This window comes from Echiichthys vipera (genome assembly GCF_963691815.1).
Source record: "Echiichthys vipera genome assembly, chromosome: 19".
NCBI classification, from domain to species: domain Eukaryota; kingdom Metazoa; phylum Chordata; class Actinopteri; order Perciformes; family Trachinidae; genus Echiichthys; species Echiichthys vipera.
The window spans coordinates 11,693,223-11,720,124 of NC_139844.1; the positions used below are offsets into that span (position 1 = coordinate 11,693,223).

General features: G+C 41.1%; 1 protein-coding gene across 2 annotated transcripts; it reads left to right on the top strand.

Annotated features, from left to right (window-relative positions):
* The first annotated feature begins 173 nt into the window (after positions 1–173).
* LOC310961654 (uncharacterized protein) lies at positions 174–26,890 on the top strand. Of its 2 annotated transcripts, none has more exons than XM_083933807.1 (22): positions 174–436; positions 2,926–4,475; positions 4,964–8,384; positions 8,667–8,837; positions 10,331–10,369; positions 11,094–11,212; positions 12,323–12,479; positions 12,591–12,730; positions 14,090–14,216; positions 15,821–15,856; positions 16,566–16,726; positions 16,868–16,991; positions 17,985–18,130; positions 19,360–19,486; positions 20,999–21,028; positions 21,149–21,261; positions 21,792–21,924; positions 22,280–22,419; positions 23,875–23,998; positions 24,351–24,509; positions 24,891–25,053; positions 25,852–26,890. In XM_083933807.1, exons 1-22 carry the CDS (start codon positions 434–436, stop codon positions 25,938–25,940), a joined length of 7,272 nt encoding a protein of 2,423 aa, XP_083789933.1. In that variant the 5' UTR covers positions 174–433; the 3' UTR covers positions 25,941–26,890. The 2 variants fall into 2 exon arrangements, with proteins under 2 accessions (XP_083789933.1, XP_083789934.1); XM_083933808.1 differs by lacking the exon at positions 174–436 and adding an exon at positions 1,979–2,396.
* Positions 26,891–26,902: the final 12 nt, after the last annotated feature.

Here is a 26,902-nt window from a genome sequence, read left to right on the forward strand (position 1 = left end):
TTATATGTATTTATATCTATATGGGAAAATCTTACAACCGTGGAGTAAAAGATTACCTGTTGTCTCTTTGTAGCCTTGACAAAGTTGCACAATAAACCGCCCTAGCTGACTGTGTCGACGTGCTCCAAGGCTCAGGGTGTGTTACCTGGCCCGGGCAGATTCCACCTGAGCCTCAGCCCTGCAATGGAAAACAAAAATGACACTTGTAAAGCTGCATTCACAATGACATCTGGCGTCGAGTAAGCATTGGTATTTTCTTATTTTAAGCAGCACTAAATATTAATTAGGCAGGCAGTGTGTTGCAGACTCCCCTGTTCGGTGTGAGGAGGAACAGGTTACCTCACAGAGGCGGCGGTGAACTGAGAGGCTTTATTCTGCAGTGGGCTGCATCTGACCGGTTTACTCCCGAGACGGCAGGAGAAACACTGTAATCATGGTAAGATCTCGCTCTCTTGTCTCTGGTGACGTACTTGTGGAGAAATGAAATGGGCTTGTGCTTTTCAGATGGACTATTTGAGGGCCACTGTTTGTTTTGGTTTCATGGAGCTGCAGTTTGTGTAGAAACCTGTCAGACCTCATAGGGATTGCATGGCCTGTCAGAAAGCTTTTCAAATTAGACTAGAGGGTGTAATTATCTCTCTGTAAGTTTTATTTCATATGTAAACACTTAAGGGCAAAGCCCAGCCTACCTCTGAACATCAAGAAAAAAGAAGTGTTATGAAAACACTGACATCCCCTATTAATATGGGCTAAAAAAAGGACCTTTAAATGTCTAAAAAATTAGACATTTGGGGTTCTTTTTAAGGAAGAATTAGCAGCACCTCTCCCAGCCTTGAAGGCAAATTGTAATAAATTAAAAAGTAGGCCATTATTAAAACGTTTTGTCATGCCATGATTCCTTTATTTGATTAAAAAGAAATACTGTAAATGATCAGGCTTCTAGTTGTGTACAGAGAGAAAAGGCAGTTTGAGGGTTAAATTCCTGGGTGAAGCGGCATGGAAACACTGACTTGAGCTGCCCGCCAAATGAAACAAGAGCAAGCAGGTTTCGAAAGCCAAGCACCGAATTCAACGGGCTCTTAACCCACACAGTCAGTGCGTCATTTCCCCTGGAAAAGTTTGTTTGGACACGGCCTCTTGCTGCCTTCAAGTGCTGAAAAAGGTGTAGGAATTCTGAGAACACATCATCGAGCTGGAAGAGGTGCAATTAAGCAAACCAGTGATCTCACTTCAAACTGTAATATTGAAGCCTGTTTATGTATTTAATGTTAGACACAATGGGTCTATTTTTGACCTACTTTGGCATGAGTTTTCATGCTGCTTTCTTTACTCAAACATCAAGTTTCTGTACTTTATGAGCCGACTTGTTCTTTGCTACGAAAATTTGCGTGTGTCTCCCATATTTGGCAGCCAAGTGGAACATTGATACATCAGGTGCAAAGCAGCGATGTGTCAACGTTCAGATGTCCCTACACATCATTGTTTAGCATCCTGTGGGAATAATTATGAATCCCACTACTACTATTTTATTTAATTATACGTCATTATGGTAATGATGTAGACCTATTAATGAATGCATTAAATGAAACAGGTAAATCCATACTTGTTCTTTAACCTCCTGCAGTGATGGAGTGAAGCTGTCTCTGCTGCTTAGTTTTTAAAGCACAACACATACAGATACAGTATAATGAAGTAATACAGAGACAGACATCAGTAGATATGTACAGACAGTAACACTACATGAAATGCACATGCATACAAACATAGTATGTACACCACATGTTATTTGTCTATTGTATATGATGTTTTGGATTGATATTGCTGCTGCAGTAATGCATATGGTATGTTACAATTTACTGCAGTAGTTGTTTGAGGTTTTGCTCATTTTAACATAAAGTTGCTTAAATTGTAAATACTCAAGTAATGTACAAGTACCTTGAATCTGTATTTTCTAGCAATACTTGTTTTATAGCAATACAATGTGCTTAGTTACATTCCACCACTTTTATTGCTGTGATTTTAATTTGAGTTGTTGAAGTAGGCCTATATGTAGTTTTTGTGTTTCAACTCAGAGGGTAAAATATTCTCAATCATTGCTGAAAGCAGACAGTCATACAATTACACCTGAGTTGACTCGCCAGCCTCATAGAAACACTGGTATCGGGAATTTACGAGGAGCACGTGAAGGCATCGTTTTTCCACCGGCTGCGTGCGCTGAACTTTTATAGCGCCCATATCTGCGGTGCCAGTCTGCCCGGTTGTGGACGCTTTACTGCACGGAGGACTGAAGACTGAACATGTTCAAAAGTTTGACATGCATCTCAGTGCAGATACAAACTGACAGAAGTGTATATTTTGGATTGGGACGAAAACTTTTCTTCTATGTCTAATTGAGGGTGAGTTGAACTTGAAACTTTACTGCCAAAAATAATTTCTCAACGTTAGAGGCATAAGGATGGATCTATCACTTTGGCAGAATATCTTTTTTGGTGATCATTTCTGCTTTTTCACTCTGCTATTGTTTGTCCTGGTGGAATGATTTTGTTTTGTTTTATGCTCTTTAGGAGTTTTTGTTCTAAACCAAAATCATGTTCACAACCTACATAAAGAATCTGAATGATATGGTATTTTCTACGGTAAGCTTTCAGGTTATAAGCACTCCTGCATGTATTTGCTATGCTGAGAGATGCATGGCCATACTAAAAATGCCCTGAACAAACGTTTACTTATATTTACTTTAGATCCCAAGCCTGCACTCCCTTCCTTTGTTCATTGGCAAGTTATGATATTTGTACTACCACGTGTCACAACTGTCAGCTCAGCTAAGGTTTGCGCATATTCATTTGAAATATGCATGTTTATTAACTGCCACTGACTGCATGTGCATACAGACATTTATGTGAGTTATTCTCTGCTTTGATTTAGTCTGAGGGCCCTGAGGAGCAGCAGAGCACTGGGGTCTTGGGTCGTATCGGGAGCTGGCTCTCTCCTTGGAGGGGAAAGAGTCCAAAGAGTCCCACTGAACATGCTTTCCCAAAAAGCGATCAGACTCTTATGTTAGAGGGAGAAGAGGAGAGTGAGACGTCTGTGAGGCTCCGGGCAAGGGAACAACAGTGGGAGGAGGAGAGGGAACAGAGCTCCTATCCCAATCTCTCCAGAGACAGGGACGCCAAGCAGTCTGCCCACAGAGAGGGCTCCGTTGTGAGCAGCACTGAGAAAGCAGAAGGAGGTCCAAAAGAGGAGGAGTTTGTGGAGTGCAGAAAGAAGAGAGTTGGGCACGGCAAAGAGAGGGAGGAGAGCAGCAACAGTACTTCAACAAGTGGGAATCTTGAGAAGAATGCCAGCCATCTGACACATCTGTCTTCCTCTTATGAGCAGGGAGTGGTTTGGGACTCTGACCGTGCACACACACAGCCTCAGGCCCAAAGACAAGCACAGGCCACGGCGGGCAGGAAGCTCCATGTGTACCTGGAGGAGACCAGTGTGATTCACTCCAACCAAAATACCAGTGCTGGACAGGAAGTTGTGCACACCAAAGTCACAAAAAAGAACCTGCAAGTCAAGGCAAAGTCATCACCAAGTTTTGATTTGAGCTCAAGTTCAACGAGTGCAGAGAACAAAAGTACAAATGTGAGGCCTGCTGTTGGGGCACAGAATTATTACAGTGCCCTTGTGGGAGTGTCATTGAAATCACATAAAGACTCACAGTCAGAGCCTGAACCTGAAGAAGAAACAGAGGCCGACAGCATGGGGCGTAAAAACGCAGCCAGAAGGAAAGTCAGGAAAAACTCTCAGGGAGAGGAAGGGAACAGCCCCCAGGAAAAAATGCCTCCCAACACTCAACCTGTTCCAGAGGGAATCCCTATATCAGATAACTCAGTGACCAGTCCTCCGGGCAAAAGTCCAAAGACAGACATGGGAGAGTCATCGGTAAACTCCTCCTCCAAGCACAACCCCACCTCTCAGGCCTCACCTGAAGGAGCAGAGAGTAAGACTTCCTGTCCTGATACATTCAAGCAGTTGGACAACTTCCAGGACTCAAACTCAGTCATTGCAACCACTCTGGCTGATGGTGGCGCAGACATGGAGGGTGATGATAGATTTTACAAAGTACAAAGGAAGACAGAGACACCAGAGTCCAAACGTGGGCATTTCACAGAGACATCTAAAAGAGAGGACAGGCCAGTGCTGCGTAAAAAGCTTGACATAATAGGAGTGCCTCAAAGTTCCACCTCGTCTGTTGCAGCTGCAGACATGGAGGATGACAGTTTTTACAAAGTAGAGAGGAAGACAGAGACACCAGAGTCCAAACGCAGGAGTATGAAAGTTTCTCGGAGTGAGGTGAAGCTTTTTACAAAAAATGTGCCTTTGAAGCCTAAGCAAAGTCCAGCCGGAGACGCCCAGGAATTGAAGGCGGCGTTAAAGAATAACAAAGGTGAAGCAATGGATAAGCCCAAGGCAGAGATTGATGCCAGGTAAGTCTTTGCCTAAATGTGATTGGTTAAATATAGCCATATAGCAGTTTGTGTTTGGTCAATGACTGAAACAATCTGTCTTTCTTTTTTTATAACTCTTTTAATAATATGTTCACTTAAAATACCCTGTTTATTATTTATTTATTTATTTTACAACTAATGTTCATTTAACATTAGCAGACATTTTAACCTCCCTGTTTTTGTCTGACGTGAAATTGCTGTTAAAAGAATGTGTGCGCCGCTATGGGTGGAATATCACAGGTGTAGCCACAGAGAAACAATGGTGTGACTCATAACACAAGGTACAGCCCTGTACTTCAGGATTGACACTGTAAAATACAGTCCAGATAAAAGCTCAGATTAAACTCACCCAAACATTAAACTAACATTTGTCTGATATTGTGCATATTGTTGCACAAGTTTAATTTAAAGTCACAAAATATGAAGTGTGTGTTTGAATTCAAACCTTAACCTCTTATCATACACAGATTAAACAAGCTGAAGAATATTGATGAGGAGCCTAAGGCAGTCGTGGGCCGCATTGCAGATAAAATCAGTCTCTTTGAGCACCCTGCAGCGGGGGTCAACAAGCAGAACTCCAAAACTCCGAGAAGCGCTGATGTCTCTCCAGTCAGGAAAGCCACGGAGAAGCCGCAATCAGATTATGTGTTGCCAGACCAGAGGTCAAGATCAGCTGAACGTTATGGCACGGCTAGATCCAGCTCTGCATCACCTGGCAGGGAGAAGCCAATGACAATCAAGGAGCGAGCGAGGAACTTCGCAGAGACATCTCAAAGACAGGACAGGCCAGCGCTGCCTCAAAAGCCATTCATGACAGGAATATCTAAAAGACCAACCTCGTCTTCTGCAGTTGCTGCATCAAAGTCACCGGAACTGGACGATCAGGGTAAACGGGATACTAATGAGCAAATACAGAAAGCAAAGTCAGAGATAACAAAAACAAAACCAGACGGACGAGATCCCACTGCTGTAGGGGTAAAGATTTCCATTCCTGAAGAACAACCAATAGACTCCAAAACAAACAACACAGTGGCCTCAAAAGCAGCAGAACAGGGGATAAAACCCAACAGAGTTGAAACAGATATTCCATCTAAAGAGCCGGTTGATTCTGCGGAACTTACTAATAGCATAAGCCCACAGTTCAAAGGCCCTAGCAGGACGGGCTCCCGCTCGAAAAGGAGAAAAAGTAGGGAACCAACCAGTCCCATTAGCCCAAATAGTGAAAACAGATCAGACTGCTCTACAACTAAGCCGGAGCTCACTGCAATAAAGCAACACATGGATAATACAGAGGAGGCTGCTTCTGCCCCCAGACAGGTGACAAAGGAAGTCTCATTACCATCTGATAAAGCCCAAGGAAACACATCAGACAGACAGTCTTTGCCTGATGCCAAACAGAAAGCATTTAAGAATGAATTAAAGGTCGTAGACAAACAGAAGAAACCTTTAGAGTTTTCATTTAAAAAGGAGAATATTAACAAACTGGTCAACCGGCATGAGGGATTACCTGAACCCTCTGCCAACAAAGATACTGATACTGCTGTTTGTAGCAGTGGAACAAAGACCCCTTTTGACAAGGATCCTGTTTTTTTACCCCAAAAGGATGAAAAGGCAGTCGGACACAGCCGCTTATTCACAGAGAGAAAGGAAAAGGAAAAGGCCAACAAGGACAGCAAAGAAACCTCTGCATCCCCCCCTATACCTGCAGTTGAACGACTCACTGAGAAGAACGCTTTGATTAAGCAAGAGCCACCTGCTGCAGATCCCAAATTAGAAAAAGAATTGTCAATGCACTCTGAATCAAGAAGTAAAGTCAGAGTAAGGGAACCAAATAAAAAGGACACAGGGCAAACGACCCATAGCAAGGACTTAGAACAAAAAAATCACACCAAGAGGAAAGACGTGGAGGGATTAGAAAAGGTGGAGGGCGAAAAAACAAATCAAACTGAGAAGAAATACGAAGAAACACCACAGCAGCTCCTGCATTCAGATCAAAAGACCACAAAAACCAAGGTCTCAGACAGCAGACAAGGTGTCTCAGGGACAGAGGGGAAAGCTGCGAGAGATGATGAAAATAAAGATGAGGCACAAACGGTTAAAGTCTCTCCCTCCTCAGAAAAGACCAGTTCATCTCCGGATCTCTCTGCTCACAAACAACATGTGTGTGCTGTCAGCCAGAATAATGAGGCTGTGAGTGTGACTGAGAGGGAGAAAGTGGCATCAAAAAGAGAGCAGTCAACAAATGTGCCTCCCAAAATATTAACAAAGACTACAGAAAGCCCTGGAACAGAGACAACGCCAGTGGTGATTGCAGCAAAACCACAGCCTCATTCTGTATCAGTGGAAAAAACAGGGAATTCACCGGATGACTCATGTGCACATGGAGCTAATGATGTTCAGTTCTCAAAGCATATTACCAAAGCAACTACAGCAGCTGAGACAGTGACAGTAAAAGCCGCTGATGGACCTCCAGCTCTGATAACTGCACAGACGGATATGTCAGAAAAAGAATCATCTGTGAAAGGGTCTACTCCTATTTATGTCTCTAAATCTGTGAGCAGCAAGGGAGCAGGGCAGGATGATGAGAAAAAAGGTTTAACTGTCAAATCAGTGCCTCCGGAGGTCAAAGTCTCAGGAAATGTAATGAAACCAGCTCCTAGACAGGGTAAGGAAACACAAATTACAGAGAGCACAAGTGATATCACTTCACTCAAGGGCACAAAAATAGCACAGAGCCCCTCTGACAGTGCTGCTTCAAGCCCCATATTAAATGTAGTAAAAAAGACAGCCGACCATCTGCCAATTACTGAACTTTCACCTGTTGCTAATGGTGATATCTTTCTGCATCCACAACTCCACACAGTTAAAGAGGAATTGGTAAATAACAAGCAGAGGCAATCTCCGAAAGCACCCACTTCCCCACAGGCTAATAAGCCCATCCCAGAGTCAACACAGTCTTCAACCAAGAAGAAGCTCCATTTGCCACGGGGACTAAGCAAAGACGATTCTGTAACACAGCAGGATGCCCCCTCTAGTTGGCTGGATGTGGACTTTCCCAAGCGGAAGCTGAAAATCCCAGTGCCCAAACTGAGCTCTTCTGGGAGTGAGAGCAATCTTTTGGACACTTCTGGAGATCTAGATGATGATGATTTTATTGAAAAAATCAAGAATCTTTGCGCCCCTTTCTCCCTCCCACCACGTAAACACAGCCAACTTCGGCCTCCTCAGCCACCATTCGCCATGCCTGCCATCAGGGAGGACCGCTTTGAGAAGACGTTCGACCCAGAGGAGTTTAAGTTTGGCCTGAGGAAGGAGAATAAGTTCACTGTAGACACACCCCCTGGCCTCTTGGCTATGTTACAGAACAAGGAGACAAAATCTGGCCTGAAGCCTGCCAGGGCTAGCTTGGCAGACAGGAGCATTCTGCTCAATAGCCTGGACACTCACTCTCGCCTCAGAGACAGTACCCCTGTCCAAGATGAGGAGGATGTCAAGGAAGACAAAGATGGCCAAGTCAAGGTGAAGTCTCGCTTGGAGGGGAGCTGTGTCCTCAGCAGCCTTTCCTCCTCCGTCTTCAGAGGGAAGAGGAATGAATTTCAAACGCAGGCAGAAGGCACCAGCTCTGGAGAAGTGTCACCTAGCGGATCACCCCAGCTAAGCCCTTCACCTTTATCACAGCCAACATCCAGTCCGACTGCCACAGCTCCACTCAAAGACACTCTGGCCCTGAGCAGCAGAGAAGAGGCCCAGGCTGTGGTCAGTGACTCAGGCCCTCCATTTCCCTCCTTTAACGACATCAAGCTGCCTGACTATTTAGAGAAGTACCTCCCCCGGGAACCAGCTAAACCAGTACAGGGCATACCAGGACAGGAGCAAGTCAAAACTGAGGTTAGTTGTTCTGTATGTTATTTTCACCAATTAAATATGTGAAGAATGTTCAAGAAGTTGTCCTCATAACACAGAGATCTCACAGACAACAGACAAGTAATCTACGTTTTAATAAAATCAACAAGAGAGTATTAATTGCCTAATGAAAGGAAATACTCAAGTGAAATCAAGTGTGGTGTTTTAACATGTCTCTAATTAACGACAGCCATCTTTTGGGTTACAAGTAGGAGGCACAAGGAACAACTTTTATACACACATTATGTTTTTTTTGTTATACATCAGGTTATTGGAAAAATGGCAACTCCAGCCTCTGGAGGTGAAGCCGTGAGACCAGGTCCAGAGTTTCCTGATGCTGTTCCTCCATGTTTTCCTGAGATTCCTCCAATCACACACCCTACAGTCCCTGAGCCTAAGCAGTCTCCAGCTCAGCCACAGGCGGTACTTAGTAAAAATGTAAGTGTGCAATGGATAACTTTATAGTTGAGTATTAAAAAATAAAGCTGCACATTTCTTTGAAGTGTAGTGTTTGAGCTTAGACTCTTGCTGCACTGGGAGGAGGGCTACAAACTATTTATATCCTTCATTTCCATTAGAACGGCACCATCTACCTGTTTTTAAACACTGTTTGCAATCTGGTATCATCATTTGCAGGCAAGCGAACTGTAGACTAAACACTCCTAATGCTTTATTTTACATCTAAAAAATTTCTGAATCAAAAAAATGTGTTATTTGGTAATTATAGGGGGGAAGTAGAGCTCCAATTCATTGGCCATTTATGATCGTACATTTCTGTTAATAATAATAAATGTTGAATTGTATGCTTGCCAGTCAGCAAATTTCAGTTGAACAATGTTAACCTGACTCCGCCAGATGGATTGATTTGCATTTGCTCAGCATATCTGTCTTTTGGAGATCTTTTGGGAAGGGGTGGAAATACTGCTTGCTCATTGGAAAAAAAACAACTGTTCATCACCACCTATATTGGTGATAGATGGGCCAAAGCAACCAATCAGATCAACAAAGCGTATGACGTATAAACAGAGCGTCAAGGCAAAGCTCAGAAAGTAAACAACATGTCGGTAAAAGATATAAGAAACTTTTCCTCTAAGAAAAGCCTCCAGTGCCGTATTTTACTCCTTTCAGAGAAGGAATACGCTCTAAATCTGATTAAACTTGCTCGATAGCTGCGCTCATCTCGTCTGTGGAAGCCGCCATGCTGTTAACACCGAACAGTAGCTTCTCGTTGCGTCACACTTAAAACCAATGCTGATTGGACGTTCGCTTGAAAAACGGCTTCAAATTTTCTCGGCCGCACTCTACCAGACCCTCTGTGATTAAAATACAATGGAGTTCCCGAGATCAGGATGGTCTCACAAGGCTAGAATAATGTAACTTCTATTTCAATGTAAGTTACCGATTAAACATAAACATTAATGCCAATTACATAGTTAAGTGTTTGGTCAGTAAAGCATCAGAATGGTGAAAGAATATCATCACGACTCTCCCAAGCTCAAGTTTGGAATATTGAAATTGCTTGTTTTGCCAAAGCCAAGGTTATTTTGCTTGACTTAAGCTTAAAAAAACAAGCAATATATAAAAAAAAATATCAATCATAATTGTTACCAACTTGATGTTAAAATGTTTAAGTTGCTGTAGTTGTTCAGTTCCCTTTAGCTGCCATTTATAGATGCCAAACACATGCTTTTTTGCAAGCATACTGTATTAAGCAACACTTTTTCCTGCTGGCCGTGCCTACTAGTGTTGTGCTTCAATGCAAATTCAATATGTGCAGTCTCCATGGACCCACTGTGTAAAGTGAAAGGTCGAGACATTCAACAGGCACAAAGCTGCTGCACAAACAAATGCAGATTAATTTTAGCATTGTATGGATGTTTGCAATAGTATGCGGTCTCTGTCGCAATGAAAAATCTGTTTTTGCATTCCAGATAAGAGCTGTCAAGGGATTTCACAAGCGCCCTGGAAAGGTACAGTTGGCACAGCTTTGCCCACATTCAATAGAAACAAGATGTAGAGAGATTCTGGACAGACAACTCTCTGTTCTGTAGAAACATCTGCTTTTCATATGGTTTTCTTGGGGGTAAACAATGGAATAAAAAAAAACAGTCTAGTGCAAATACTCAGCTGGATCTCATTAAATCGTGGATTTTTTTAGTGCTGCCAATGCAGTGCAACACTTGTGGCTCTGCGTTATTGTACGACTTCATTAGTAGAGATATTTCCCTGGTGCTCAACATTTCCAGTTTCTTGCTCACACATTGCTTTAATTGAGTCTATCTTCAGCTTAAGCCGTGCTGGGCATTCTCTGTCATGACTTGTATTAACAACACACATATTAAAGAGTAGATTTGTTGAAAGCTTTAGAATAAAAGCTCAGAGAGAGTTATTGACAGCCAGGTTAAATAAACTTGTGTTGGCCATTTTAAATTCTTTTTTGAAGTGATGCATTACATTCGCAGTTCGCCCTGGTGGTTCAAGTAATTGTATCCCTGCTCGTGCTTTTAGAGGAACATAAATATGCTTTTACTATAGCATAAAAGAGAATTGAGGGAAAATGCCATGCCCTTAGGTCTTTCACTCACTCACAGAGCTCCTAATGGAATTTAACAGGATGGAGTAAGAATACATTGCATTTATTATTTTTCTTAATGTGTTGATCTTTTTGACATCAGCCCTCATGTCTCCACACAGATCGTGTTGTTTGAGAAAGCTCAGTTCAGTGGCCAGGCGCATGAGATTTACGGGGACGTAGCAAATGCTACTTCTCTGCAGTTCTCGCCTCTCATTTCTGTGAAGACTGTTAGAGGATGGTAAGTAGCAACATTCAACATGAACCTTCAGACGATTGGAAGAAAATGTGCACTGAAGTGTAGCTCTGATTAGCAGCAAGTGGTTATGGTATGCCAGTGTGGCTTGTTAAGGCTCCTGGATATGCTATTAATTTAATGAAATATCAGCATTGAGAGTGCGGTCCTCACTATTTATTATATATCCCCTCTCACACTTTCTCCCTAAAAGAAGTTACCCTGTAAAAACATTCAGCTTGAGGTGTGGCAAATGTGTTGAATGCATGTCCTTAATCAGGAAATATTTTTAAAACCTATCTTTACTTGTTACCAATCTCCTTTTCTCCTCTGCTGGGTCATTGCTGCGTTTCTTGACATGTTACTGCCTCCTCTGGATCAGTGGGATTGTGTGAAATCTGTATCGCATGCTCGTGTTGTCAAAAACTCCACTGAATACCCTTGACAGCCAACCTAGATCTCTATGTTGCTCTGCCTGAAATAGCAAAAGGAATAGTTACATAACTTCTCACATATTTATACATTTAAAAAAAACCTCTGCAGCTAAGAAATGGCCTTATAATGATGTGGCCATTAGTTGATGAACTACACTTTTTTCTTGCTTGAAAATTTGAGTGAATTGTTCAGTTTACTGCCAAAAGTTAGACGAGAAGTTTGAAACCAATCCCATATATCTGTCCACAGTGAGGTTGTCAGACAGCCAGTGGAGATTTCTGTGTTACTGTGTATGGGCACATAACCCCCATTAAACCAATTTTTGCACGCATCAAGCAAACAAGATATAACATGTTAATTAGAGAGCTCTAGAGGTGCTGGTAGACAGGTTTGTTACCTTAAGACGGAGCCGGGTTAGCTGTTTCCAACTATTTCCAGTTTTAATACCAAGTTAAATGAACCGTTTGCTGGCTATAGCCCCATACTTTTGGGAAAGATATGAAATTCAAATCAATCTTCTAATCAAACTTTTAGCATGGAAGCAAATATGCATATTTCCCCAAATATTGAGGTATTGCTTTAAGACACTTATATACCACATACTGTATATTTATCCTCTTTTTTCCATCATGTAATTATCTGTCTCTAGCTTTATCATTACACTTTTTGTTTTCCCTAAAGCTGGGTGCTCTACGAGAAGCCTGACTTCCAGGGACGCACCATCGCCTTGGAGGAGGGATGCACTGAATTGACAAATGTGTGGGCAGAGCCTGGGCTGGAGACAGAACCACAGAACCATCCACCAATGCTCATTGGCTCTATTCGACTTGCTGTCAGGGTGAGTGCATCTGCTAAATACTCAGTTGGCTCACATGGCCCTACATTGCAACGAAATGAATTGAGCCTAATATTGGCCCTGTTAATAATGCTTTTTGTCCCCCCCCTATAGGATTACAACCTCCCCTGTATCGATCTGTTTACTGAACCAGAGGGCCGCGGCAGAGTAACACCATACCATGATGACATAATAGAGACGGGCTCATTTGGCGTCCCGCTGAGCACTGCATCCATCCAAGTGCACTCTGGGGTGTAAGTGTGGCTGTGCAAAACAATCATTCACATCATTGCAACTGACATCTGGTAGAGCATGTGCGACAATAATGAACAGGCTGACAAAATCAAATCATTAGCAAGACACATGGTCAACTTGTTGTGATTGATCAGAGTAGTAGAAAGGTAGCTGTCTGCAAATTAGACTTTATTTGAAATGCAATCCATTAAGGCACTAAAGAAGGAAGAACTAGTGCCATTGCTTTGTAGAAACAAAGCATCAAGTGTATCTCATGAGAATGTAATAATTTGAGTCTATCGCTAATGACTGACAGACCAAGTAGAAGTGTAAATGTTGGAAATTTTGCCCGTTGTGCTCAACGTAAAGTTGTGTTTTTTTCATAGGATGTTCCGAGTGTTTGCCTTTGACAAATAGCTGTGAGATAATAACCATTACTACTTTGCTCAGTGTTTGCCTAAGTCTGTGGTTTGGCTCTCACTCGTTCAGGAATGTCTGTCCTGTCGTTGCATGTCAGAAAATAGTGGGTGTGTGGGCACTTGGAAAGCAGAGTGGAGAGGTGGAGACTGGATGGAGAGAAACAGACAAAGGTGTAGAGAGAATTTGGCAAAGAATTTTGAGAATGTTTTTCCACGTGAGAGGTTTCTGTACAAAGGACATTGTGTGCCCTGGCTCTGAGGACTATGACAGTTTATCACATGGCTATTGTTAGAATAAGATAGAAATGTGACTATTCAGTGATTATTTTAGCATTTTTCAACATCTCTGCCAAACTAAATCCTAAACAAATGTAGTGTAACCTAGCTCAGCTGATTTCACTGACCAAACTGACTCGTTGGCTCTTGTTATTCAGAGTCATTAGGTTGACATCAGTTCTTGGTATCACTTCCTCAGCACTGACTGAATAAGGATTAATGTTTTCTGCCAGAGGCGCACGTGACTGACGAGTCACTGTGTTGCACCACATAATGGATCAAAATGCCAGAGGTTGGGGCATAGTTCCACCAAAGGTTGCCCACGCTAAAAGTGAATTGTAAAAGAAAATTCTTTGAACTGAAGCATGCCCTTCCAAGATATGTTTTTCTACAGTTTCTTCTGTTGCAGTTGGATGACCCATGTCTGACATGAAATATCTCATTAAAACACTGACCTGATCTAATAATACTCAATGTACTGAGCAAAATGACCAATCATGCCTGTAGCTGCTGAATAACATGTGGAAAAACAAGTATCTGTGAGTTTGTTCTTTTCTATGACCATCATTACTTTCATAAAAGCAACAAGGCATGCAAGGTCATGAATCACGTTGTTTTTAAAACAGCCAAGAGGCTTAGTTAGGGATCATTAACATGCAATGTGGGTGTCCCTCTTTCCTGCAGGTGGCTGGTGTTCAGTGACCCGGGGTTCCAGGGCATGCTAACTGTGCTGGAGGCAGGAGAGTACCCTTTTCCTGAGACCTGGGGCTTCCCATCACCCTTTGTTGGATCTCTTAGACCACTTAAAATGGTTTGTATTTATATGCAATATCTAATTTACACTGCACAGGATAGTTGATGAAAGATATGTGTTGTGTTGTGTATGCTATTTCTAGCCACACTAGTGTTGTGGTTCTATGGCACTGTCGGTCGGCCCGCCACTTTGGTACAGATTCAATTTCCTTAACAAATGTTGGATGGATAGGTCACAAATTTTTGTACAAACATTCATGGTTCCCAGAGGATGAAGCCTTATCACGTGATAGGTCAACGAGGCGTCAGGATTTCTATAAGGTTGTGATGTTACAACAATACTATATATATATATATATATATATATATATATATATATATATATACATATATATAGGTGTCCCAAAAAAGCATAAATATTTGTTAAGTAGGTGTTTATTGTTTTCAAAATTCATTTAATTTTCAAAATGTAATATAATTTAAAACATAACTTATTGTTTTGTCACTGCCTGTTCTCAAACTGACGTCTGTTCTGGTCCAGACACTGCTGACAACCTGAAGCAATAGAATCACACACATCGGGAAACAATTCCCTTGGTATTTGTGTGTTCACATTCAATGGTCGCTCTCAATTCAGCGACTGTTGCAGGTGTCATTGTGTAGGCTTTGTGTACACATTTTTTGGGATATATATGTATGTGTGTGTGTGTGTGTGTGTGTGTGTGTGTGTGTGTGTGTGTGTGTGTGTGTGTGTGTGTGTGTGTGTGTGCACTTGAATGGAGCATTTTCAGAGAAAGAGTGAACAGGTACATTCATAGAGACAGTATAAAAAGAAATATGTTTAACATTAAAGCATGTAAACATGTTCAAGTAGAAACCAAAATACAGTATAAACACGAAAATACAAGTATAAACCTGAAAACTAGCATTACATTAGACCTTTAAAGTCCAGACTTTTCCCTTAGCTCCTTCATAAGGTTCACATTTGTGGATGGATTGCCATGACATTTTGTACACAAATTCTTGTGATGAATTGTAATGCTATATGGTTGATGACCAAATGCAAACAAAAATAATGGCATTCCCTCAGCCTCAGCTGTAAAGTGTGTTTCATTCTCATTAATAAAATTTAGCCCGCTAATCAACAGAATTGAGATGGTGATCATCAGAAACATTATGGATGTTCAGCAGGCATTGTGAGCATGCTAAAGTCAGCCTCACATGGATTTAGACTTTATTTTTTGTTTCCATTCAACCCTTCCTTTTCCATATTCTATCAGTGACTGTGCTTGTTAAACCATGTGTACAATTAATACGATATAACTAACTTTTAAGAGCACACTTTCCCTGTTCATTAATTCACTATTGTGACTAAGTAATGGCAATTTTCCCGATGTGAAAATCCTGTCTGTGGCAATGTACAAAGGCAGTCAATGTGGGAATTGGCATTAATTATGGGGCAGGGGCAGAAGTTCAAGTAAGCATGTTCTGTGTATTTTATTCATTTTCTTTGTTCCCTATCACACCTCAACAGAACTGTGATTACCTCCAAGAAAATAGAAATGCATAATAGATTTGCGTAATTGCTGATTATCTCACTTTTTACATTGTACATTTAATTGGAGGAGAAAATGGTTGCTGATAAAGATGTCTCTGTTCCAGGGTGGTTTCAAAGTGGAGAATCCTAATGAAGTCAAGGTAGGATCGTATACCATTCTACATTTAACTTCATTTGCATGTTGCCTTACGTTAATAAAATGTTATTTTAAATCTGCAAATTCTAAAGTTACCAAATGCTCATCATTTTTAGACCTGCAGTCTAATCTCATTTGTGATCACATTGAGCCCAAGTGGTACACTCATAGACAACTAAAAGATTACCCACATATACCTTAAATATTTGAAAAGAAGTTTTGTTTTGTTTTGTTTTTTATCTCAAAATCTCTCAAGTTTAATCTTAATCAAGTTCATTTTAATACAAATAAAGGGAACGGAAAGGGCAGCACTGAATTTAAGAGCAGTTTATGGTCAATCAGTTTACTATAAGCCTTGGGGGCGGTAGTAGCTCAGTCCATAGGTGACTGGGCTGGGAACCGGAGGGTTGCTGGTTCCAGTCCCTGTGTGGACCATGAACAGAGTGTGGACTGGTGGCTGGAGAGGTGCCAGTTCATCTCCTGGGCACTGCCGAGGTGCTGTTGAGCAAGGCACCGAACCCCCAACTGCTCGGGGCGCCGGTCACTGGCAGGCCCCTCACTCTAACATCTCTCCTTTGGTTGCATGTATATAGGTCCTGTCTGTGCATGAGTGTGTATTTCAGGCCTGTGTGTGTGTGTGTGTGTAACATGAAAAATAATAGAGTGAAAATTCTAATAAAGGAATTCTTCTTCTTGTCCTTTCTTTATTACAGGCTGTCTTATATGAAAAGCCAGACCTTGACGGCGCCTGTTTGGAAATTGACTGTGATGTTTTCAGCTTTTATGAGAGTGAAGGCAACATAACTACGGATGGAGTAAACTTTGACTCAACGAACCTGAAGTCTGTGGGTTCTTTAAAGATCATTGGAGGACTGTAAGTCTTAAAGCCTACTTCTCCCTCTTCTCTTATCGGACTAACTTTGGTGCCAGATGGTGATTTTGGGGATATGTAATGCAGTCACGATCTTCAAATACAGCTCTAATCAGCAACATGGCTGCACTTCTTTCCTTCCAGCTGGGTGGGCTACAGCGAGCCTGGGTTTGAGGGTCAGCAGTACATCCTGGAGGAAGGAGAATACCTGGACTGCAGCGACTGGGGAGGCTCAGCACAGCTCCTGTCACTGCGACCTATACTCTCTGTGAGTACCGTACTAAACACCTTTGCGTGACCAAAGTTAGCTTAAAATACATCTGTGTGTCTCGTAAAATAGCTGTGGTGTAATGTTTAGATTATGGTTCGACCTCCATGGGTTTGTGAAGGCCAGAATTAGTCTTCAGAAATGGAAAGCATTCTGTGCTCCCCCCAACTAAAAAAATAAAGTTTATTCTTGTCAGAATGGAAAATACACATAAACTCACACTATTGATAGAGTGTTGTTTGCAAACAGGGAAACCTCTATTACATATCAGAGAGAAGGTTTGCTAGTTTACATTGGATAATTGATTAATTTAAAAAAAAGTGTTGAACTAAAGTAAATATAATGTTCAAATGAGTCAATAAAGCTTTGTTTTATGAAGCTGTGCTAAGGGAATAAACTTCTCTTTATTAGCACTGGTCACTGCTGACTGTGGGATGGCCTGATCATTTATAAACCAATTCAAATCTTAAAATTGGGGATAAACAGATGTAGAGGCCCACTACTCCAACTCTGGAGTAGTGGTTCTCAAACTGTGGAGCGGGTCCCGCTGACAGTGCACAGAGCCACTACAGAGGACTGCACATGTCTGAGTGGAAACATGTAAAATGAAGTTAAATTAGTTGAATTAAATGAATCTAATTCACATGGGCAAAACAAAGAAGCAAGTTATTTTATACTTGCAAGAATATGAAGATCAAGGTTAAGACTTATTTAGACAGAAAAACAACATCTGTAACATAAACTGATTCTGACAAGTAATGTTCATCGAGCAAATGTATCAGTCAGAAATTGAAATCAAGAAAATATTATTTAGTCTATCCCTGGGGTTCACTGTCAGTGTGGCAGATTTGACTTTTTGTGTGTGAAAACTCTGGTGGTTTTGGAAATATTTACTTAGAAAGGTTGGTGAAAGCAAACACGCGGCTCAGGCTTTTGACTATGTTCATTGGTGATATATCGTCAGTTTTTCATTCGTTTTTATTCTCTCTACAGGATTTCATGTCTCCACACCTCAAAATGTTCAGTGAAAGACATTTCGGTGAGCTGGGCATGAACATTGACCTCACAGTGCCCGTTTTTAACATGGATGACACAGGCTATAGTGTGAAGACGCAGTCGGTTGATGTCATCAGTGGCGTGTAAGTGACAAGTATTATACGTATCCCTGTTACCTTCATTGTTGTGTGAGCGGTAATGTGAAATAATACTTCACAGGATCATTGTATCTCCTGCTTAAGTGAATTGGTCTCGTTGTTGGAACTCCACAGCTGTCTTTCCAATGCAACACTTAAGGTTTCTACGAATGAAAGAGTACAGTGCAGTGCTTGTTTAAAGATGTTTTAACCTGATAATTATTTCAGGCTACAGTCCCAGTGAAGTCTTGTGCAGTTTATCACTGTTCTCTGCAGCTCAGGTGCGTAGCGGTAAATCTGCCGCGCCCATGCTGACAGGTCGAAACAGATTACCTTGTTCACTAATGTTTAGTCTGCCACACCTAATTTCTTGTCAGAGCATTCTGTGCCACACCCTTCCGTAGAGGGAATAAATGTAAAATTGAGTCTGGGTGTGGGGAGCGGACTTCTTAGAAGTCTGAACACTGTAAACAAAGAATGTCTGGTTGGAGTTTTTGTCTCATCGTCTATATTATTAAATACTATAAATATAAAGTAGAAGGTTCTAGTAATGAGTGTGTTCCCTATTTTGTTTCTATATCCATTTCTTTATGCTATGATCAGCTGAAAAAAATGCAAAAGTAAACAGAACCAGAGAGAAAGAATGAAAGAATAATTAGTTAAATCAGAATAATGAAATGCAGAACATGCGGCTCGCTGCTACCCTAGGGAGAGACAAACAAAATGGTGAATAATGTTGAGTGGAACATTTCGTCCTTTAGGAGGCAGGACTCTCACTACATTGAAGGGTTATTCTTGCTGTACTGCTAGCCTGTTATTAGATTGCACAGCCTCGCCCAAGTCTCGCTGCTCCTTCTGAGCCTCTGATTGGCTCAGTGTGTTGTTTTAGCATTGCTGAGAGAGGCTTGTTTGTATTGTGGATCACAGTCCCGGCCTGTCTCAGGAGCAGAAATACCAGAGGCATCCACATCAACACACACTGAGCAGCCACCCAAGACATGCCCAATTTGCCTTACATGCAGTACATAACTGAAATGCTATCATGCGGGAAGCAATTATCAATTTGGACTCTGAACAAGAATCGTTGACATACATGATAAATGAACAACACTTTGACTAGGTCACTGTGAAATATTATGGGGTTTTGTTAGCAAAAGACTGTTTCTCTACTAATTAAGATAAGATTAGAGAGGCGATGGTGATGATTATTCTCCTCCTTTTGTTTTCTCTCTCAGCTGGGTTGTGTTTGAGGAGCCAGGTTTTTGTGGTGAGTGCTACATTCTGGAGAAAGGCCTGTATGGAAGCCCAGAGGACTGGGGGGCGCTACAGCCCAGGGTTGCCTCGGTCATGCCTGTCGTGCTGGTAAGAGCAATTACTCAGAGTGACTTGATGTTTTGTTCTGATTATTAGACCGGCTGTCCTGTAACTAGCAGCCAGAGTGTTTATCTGAGCTGCATAATTAGATCTTAGAGCTTTAGATAATCACAGTGTTTCTACTCTATGATTCATAAATGTAAAGTTTTTTTGAAGGGCTTGCTGTATCCTCACTTCCTCTGGTAGTCCCAGTTTGGTTGGTTAACACAGTGGTTTCATTGCATGTGACCCAGCAGGGCAGGAACCTCTGGAGGGACAAACAAACCTTTATGCAGTCGTTCGTCTTTGCCAGCATGACTCACACGCAAAGCGAGAGTAAATTAATCCGTGCAAAGTGGAAAATACTTGTCATTCTTCTAAAAGTGAAAACATGTTGAACCACAAAGAGTCATCATGAGGCTACTTCGATTTCAAATGATGATGACAGACAGACATAGGTTTCATGTAAAGTCGGCCGCAGTATTGCAGCAACACTTGTGTTAAAGGGTACCTATTATACCCGTTTTCTGGCTCATAGTTTTATTTTGTGATTCTATGAGAACACGTTTACATGCTTTAATGTTCAAAAAACACTTTATTCTTTTCATACTGCTCATGGCTGCTCATGTACACCCTCAACATGGCCCTTTATAGATGGAAAAGTCTCGTGTTTTAGCATCAGCCTAGCCAGGAATCCGGCTTCATACTGGTGAAGCAGTGGTGCGTCTCCTGATGTGAGATGCTGTGCCTGGAGCAGATGACCGTACTTGAAAAAATGTGCAAAGAATTTACGTCAGACTGCCTAAATAGTAGGAAAAAAAGTGTGGACAGCAGTCTGAATACTGAGCAGATCTGCTCATTCCGGTTACTCCTATACACATTTACCTCATTATTTGAAACTTTGGTCATGTTTAGTATGAACATCCTACAGAACATAATGAAAGGAATGACAGGTAACCTTTTAGAGCAAAGGTTTTTTTAAGTGGGGTTGTATGTGGTACTTATTCATAGTCAGTGTATTACCTACAGTAGATGGCAGTCGGCACGCCCTCAGGTTGGAGAAGCAGGTGCAGAAGAAATGCACTGCTGTGGACGGGGGCAGCAGCTAGATGTATTATCACTTTAAGTGTACGCTTTATTTAGAACAGGGGTACCCAACCCTGTTCCTAGAAAGCTACTGCCCTGCAGGTTTTAGGCTTCTCCAGACTCTAACACTGCTTGCAGATGAAGCAACTGAAGCTTGTCAAGAGTATGATAATCATCCAAAACAGGTGTGTTTGAGTAGGGAAAAATCTGAGTTAGTTTGCTTGTTAGATGTGTTAGTTTCTAACCCTTTTAAAACACCAAAATAACACAATAAAACAAACTAACTACCTAACTGAGGCCGTTTACAGACCAGCAACTCACATGTTCTGTGAGGCTACTGTTCTTTTTTTTATTATTGTTTTTATTGGTGATTACTTGTTTTGTGTGTTCAGTGTATGTAAATTAGTCTCATTAAGCTTTTTGTTTAAATTTCAGGATGATTTTGAGAATGCAGCCAAGTTTAAGGTAATTAAAAAGGATGAAAGAACACATCAATTCTGCTGAGATAGTGTCCATCTTATCAGATGAACTGTGTGTGAGTCACATCAATGACTCACGGTTTTCGTCTTGCTGTGTGTGCCCCAGGTGCAGCTTTTCTCTGAACCAGGTTTTCAAGGTGCTGTCCTCCCTCTGGAGGACAGTGTGACCTTCCTGCAGGACAGCTTCTCTGTGGCCTCATGCAAGGTTCTGGCTGGAAGGTGAGTAATACTGCACACAATGGACAGAATATCACGCTGCTATGCAGTTATTAGATATAAGGTGAATCATAGATTCTTGAAAGACTCTGCACCATTCTGCAGAAGCAGATTTCAGGAACAAGCCCCTTTGGATTTCCCAAAGGTGATTTGAAACAGTTGAAGCTGCATATTATTCATATTTCAAAAGTATCTCTGGGACTCTACTACAGGCTCTCTCTGCTCCACTTACCAAATGCATTTTTATGGGCAGTAGCTTGTGATACAGTGCACATCTTAATGCATTTATGATGCAATATTCATATCAATTTGATATATTGCCTGTGCATATGTGTGAACACATTGATCATCCTCAAGCATGAATTGCCGAGCCTAGTATGAATATTTTAACTCACATTGCCAGCTTGTAATTAAAACATTGACACCTAGCCTACATTATGCAAATAGTTTTAAATGTTGGTCATATTTCTTCTTCAATCCAGAAAAGTCTCATTTTGTGTGTGTGTGTGTGTGTTTATGCAAATGACTTTCAGCTGGCTGGCATTTGAAGGCCAGGACTTCACTGGCAGGATGTATGTGTTAGAATTGGGGAGCTACCCAGACCTGAGAGCAATGGGATGTGTCAATGCGAGCTCCTCCATCCTGTCACTACAGACCGTTGGCTTTGTAAGTTTATTTTCTATTTGTTAATTATTTTAACACCTTTAACACCCACTCCCTTTCAGAGGTGGTCCACCATTAGACCCTTGAATTTGGATATTAAGTTTTCAAGGATTTATTCCATTGTTGCACTGTTTTAAAAGTAGGGAAACTTTCAAAGCTGCTACAATCAATATAGTTGTATTAAAAGAGCACTTCAATTAACATTGTATTTCTTCCATCATTACAACATCCTTCAACAAATGCCAGGGTGCACAAAAGTGTGAGGCTGGTTTTGAGGGTACCTCAAAATAAGTTTATCTTCAACCTGCAGCTCTCCGCCCTCCCCATTCCTTAATGTACTTTCTCTCTCGCTCTGCAGGAGTTTTCACTGCCGTCCATCACTCTGTTTGAGCGGGGCGGTCTAAAGGGGAAGAGGGTGGTTCTGACAGAGGGATCAGTCAACCTTCAGCTGGCTGGAGGCTGCAGCAGAGTCCAGTCTGTGGTGGTGGAGGGAGGCATGTGAGTACATTTTCAACCGCTGCGTGGTACCTTGGTACCTCCCACTGTGGAAATGTAAAGCAGCTGCTCAGTCTTCACTGAGTTCTCCTCTCGGTGTGAGTTTGATAGGTTCATGCATAACAGCCTCTGTGTGTGTGTGTGTGTGTGTGTGTGTGTGTGTGTGTGTGTGTGTGTGTGTGTGTGTGTGTGTGTGTGTGTGTGTGTGTGTGTGTGTGTGTGTGTGTGTGTGTGTGTGTGTGTGTGTGTGTGTGTGTGTGTGTGTGTGTGTGTGTGTGTGTGTGTGTGTGTGTGTGTGTGTGTGTGTGTGTTACTGGGGAGTGAATCCACTGTGCTGTCAAAGCCATTTTCTCTGCTAGGAACATTTGAAAAAGAATAATATCCTTCATTCTTCACTCACACATCCTTCAGTGGCCCATGCTGATTCTCCACTTCTAATCCTGTTGTATTTTTCATTTAATTTGAATGTTTTCTTTCAAATGAAAACTTATCAACTGCCAAATCAATGTGTCAAATATTTTTTCAAGCTTAGATCTTTGCTTCTTGCGAACCACACTCATGCAATGAAACAATAAATCTCAACAGACAACGCAAAATACTTAGACTTAAAGGTGAAGGATTTGGAGATAATAGAGGAATCAACATTGAAGTTGTCCCTTGTCTGTTGTGGTGATCTTTTGAATCGGCAGTGGATACCTCTATGTTTGCAATATCAATATTTATTGTTCTCCAAGTAGTTTAGATACTTCCTGGACTCATTTTTGTTTAAGACTATAGGTAGCAGTTTTGGCCTGTTTGCTCAGACACAGTGCTTGATGGATTCAGAGTGCAGCGTCTGCAAATCTTATGTATGATAGTACTGACAGATGGAGTGATGATGGAAACCTGCTGCTGATGTGTGAAATTCAGGCCTTAGGTGTGAACCGATGCTGACGAAATAAAGGGCTCACAGTGTGCCAGAGCTGACTCTGGAGTGGTACATTCCTACTGCAGGACAGACGGGCAATCAGCCAAACAACGGGCTGAGATCCGAGGCCACTGAGATCCGACTTAAACGCAACATTTAGTGTCACAGAGAAATTGGACGGTCGTGAAACCAGGCACATTTTAGAAGATTAACTTTGGGACGGGGCTGCTTTGAAGAGAGGACTCAGGAATACAGCTACAGTTCAAAAGACAACTTTGTTCTCACCAGTGTCACAACTTAGACTGGGTTTATGACATCAGTACAATGGATATAAACATTTTTATGTTTTGTTTAGAGTAATGAAAGAAGTAAAAGGCATTTCTTCTTGTCCATGCAGACTGTGACTCAACAATTCTAAATACAGGAAACACTATTGTAAACAGTATTTATCTTTGACTGAACTGAGAAAAGATGAGCAGGAAGTAGTGTTGGTTTCATTGCAGTGGAGCAGGTCTAACATAACTGTGTTTTTGTCTTTTCTTTATCCCCAGGTGGGTATTATATGAGGGAATCAACTATCGGGGTCCTCAGATTTTGCTGAAACCTGGTGAGGTGCCTGAATGGCGCAAGTTTAGTAGCTGGCAGAAAATTGGATCCCTCCGGCCTCTTATACAGGTATACGTCCTGGTGCTCCACGATGGGCAGCTTTTGTTTTCATGCATCACAAAATCTCTACATGATTTTAACACTTGTTTTGTTTATGTACACCAGACCTAACTAATGCTTAACAGCTGTGTGAGGAAAAAAACAAATGCTATTAATTTAAAAAGTGTATCATTGTTATAGTTACAACCTTTACATAGGCTAATATTGTCATTGTTGAGGCATAATCAGCTTGGTTTTCACTGGAAAAAGCTGGCACAGACATATTTTGTATCCCAACATATATCTAAAAATTGTGAGCCCTGTTTTTCACCAAGCAGAAGCTCTGATCCTGTGCATTTGGTCATGTCTTTTTTCTGAGTAGAAGCGAGTGCACTTCCGTTTAAGGAACAGACAGACGGGGCTCATGATGTCAGTGACCGGAGATTTGGACGAAGTCAAACTGCTGCGGATCCAAGAAATGGAGGAGAATGATGGATTTGAGCAGATCTGGTTCTACCAGAATGGACATCTCCACTGCAAGGTACTGGTACCATCGTTTATTACAATACTAAAAAGTTTGACCTGTGGTTTTGTTATGCTTTGTTTAAAGACGAGGTGATCAACAGGGACAGGCAGTGCTGCAGTCTGTTTTAATCATGTCAAAATCTATTCTTAAACTTAACATGCTTGTATTTTTTATTCCTTTTTATACCTATGCCAAGGATACTTCAGAGAGCATTCTTTTACATTTTCTCATGCTGCAACCAGTGTGACCACTGGTCTATTGATCCTGGTATAAAGTCTATACCCATGTGAAATTTCCTGATTAAATAATAGACAGTAAGTTGTTAAACACTGGCCCATCCTAGTCTCAGGGGGGAAAAAAGTAAATGTCACTGAACTCCTCTCCCTTTGTTCCCAGCTGCTGGAGGAGTGCTGCCTGAGTCCTAGTGGCAGCGTAATGATGGCAGGATGCCGAGTGGGTCTCACCCCAGAGACTGACAACCCAGTCCACCTCTGGAGCATCACCCCTGAGGGCGTGATCTGCTACTCCCCCAGCTCTGATCTGGTCCTGGATGTCAAAGGTGAGCCATTTATGCGTGGCGTAACATGTACAATTCATCTTCAGTATCACACACATAGTATTAATGATTTACATTGAAGAGTACTACTAGCACCAGCTGGGATGAGTTTACCATCAAGGATCCAAATGTCCAAATGTTTTCAAGATGACAGACGTATCTCAAGGTTAAATGATACATTAAAGTTTGTCAACCTTCAATATATTTTATGTTCAGGTTAAAGAAGATTCTATGTTTTCTTCAAATATCTGTATATCCCCAGTTTGTTTTAAATGAAAGATGCATTTCATTTCATTACCTCATTACTCTACTACTCTTATTTAAGATATAACTTCTGTATATTAGTTGATAACTTTCGTTTTGTTTGCACTGTGAGAATACTCACCTTGCTCCTATAACTTTTTGTTTATTGTAGTTTCACTTAAACTGAAACCTGGTTATTTCTGTCTGGGGACTTTGTTTGCATCACTGTCAATTAGTGACACCTTGTGGATTAAATCATGTTTACCATTCCCTGCACTATAAAATGCATTGTATTCTGGACATTACGTATGATTATATTTCAAATGAAATAACAAAATATTAACATTATCATATAATCAGACTTCAGACAAATGTCTCATGATCCAAGTGGTCATACATCGTAATTTATCTTTAATAATACACAGTTATAATATGTATGGAAGATGAACTCATCCCAGTTGCAGTAATTAAAACACCCACTCAAAAAAAGAGTAACACTTAACTTATAGTATACTTATGCATACTTAATGTATTAATGAGCAAACATGTCTGTTTTAGGGGGCCATAACTACGACAAAAACCAAGTGATTCTAAAAACACTTGATCCAAGTAAACTACAACAAAGGTGGGATGTTGAGATCATATGAAAAGAATTGCTGGACTGGATCCCTAATATTTTTATCAGAGGAACAGCTCTACCAGAGGCTCTGTTATGCAGCTGCAAGACAAGTGCTCAAGGGCGAGGTACGTCATTGGAGATGCTCAACCGCTGCTGGAGGACTACAAACGTTTCCGATCAGAAGGTTAACACGACGAGCTAAGGATAAATCCGTAAGAATGTATTACTACCCAGAGTGGAGTCTGACCTGTAAATACTTCATTTTTTTACACTTAAGCAGTAATATATACTGAGGCATATTTTTGGTCTTTTTCTTGAATAAACATGTTCGCCTGATGTTAATTAACTTAAACAGTGTTAACACTTTTCTATATTTGTATGCAACATAATGTTTTATATATATATATCTCAATATATACACACACACTGGAGATCAAATTATAGGTATTTCATTTATTCTGAAAAACTTGAGGCTTTACCACTGCTGTACTAGGAACAAAACCTTTGCTGAAGTCATTCAAAGCATCGGCCTCTACACTTCCTATTGATTATTGAATCCTATAACCCGAAGAATACATTGTTGAAATCTTCTCTTCTGAATTAAAGGTTTTTGTTGAAGTGCCTTGGTTATTTTAAAAGAACATGCTACTGCAGCAATGGAATAGCCACAGCTGATATTCTATCAAATTCTGAAAAAATAAAAACATATATATATATTTCAGAGTAAACCAAGTATTAATCATTTGTTCTATAATTTTGATCTCCAGTGTGTGTGTTTGTATGTATATACACACATATATATATTTACCCAGTGTATGTGTATATAGCCTTATTTTCCAGCTGCATGCAACATGAGCAAACAAATAATCGTTTCTTTTGAAATGTCTTTTTTTCTTTGTATGATCAAAATTATACAGCACACGTCTTTTGTTTCCAGAATAATAAAAGTATTTTTGTCAATAAATGTCTTTAATTGTACATTAATGTACA

Bases quoted from the DNA above. Each gene is read 5' to 3' on its own strand.
- LOC310961654 (XM_083933807.1), top strand. The intron at 16,727-16,867 runs GTAAGTCTTAAA...CTTTCCTTCCAG, and splicing joins TTAAAGATCATTGGAGGACT to CTGGGTGGGCTACAGCGAGC. The intron at 21,029-21,148 runs GTAATTAAAAAG...TGTGTGCCCCAG, and splicing joins AGAATGCAGCCAAGTTTAAG to GTGCAGCTTTTCTCTGAACC.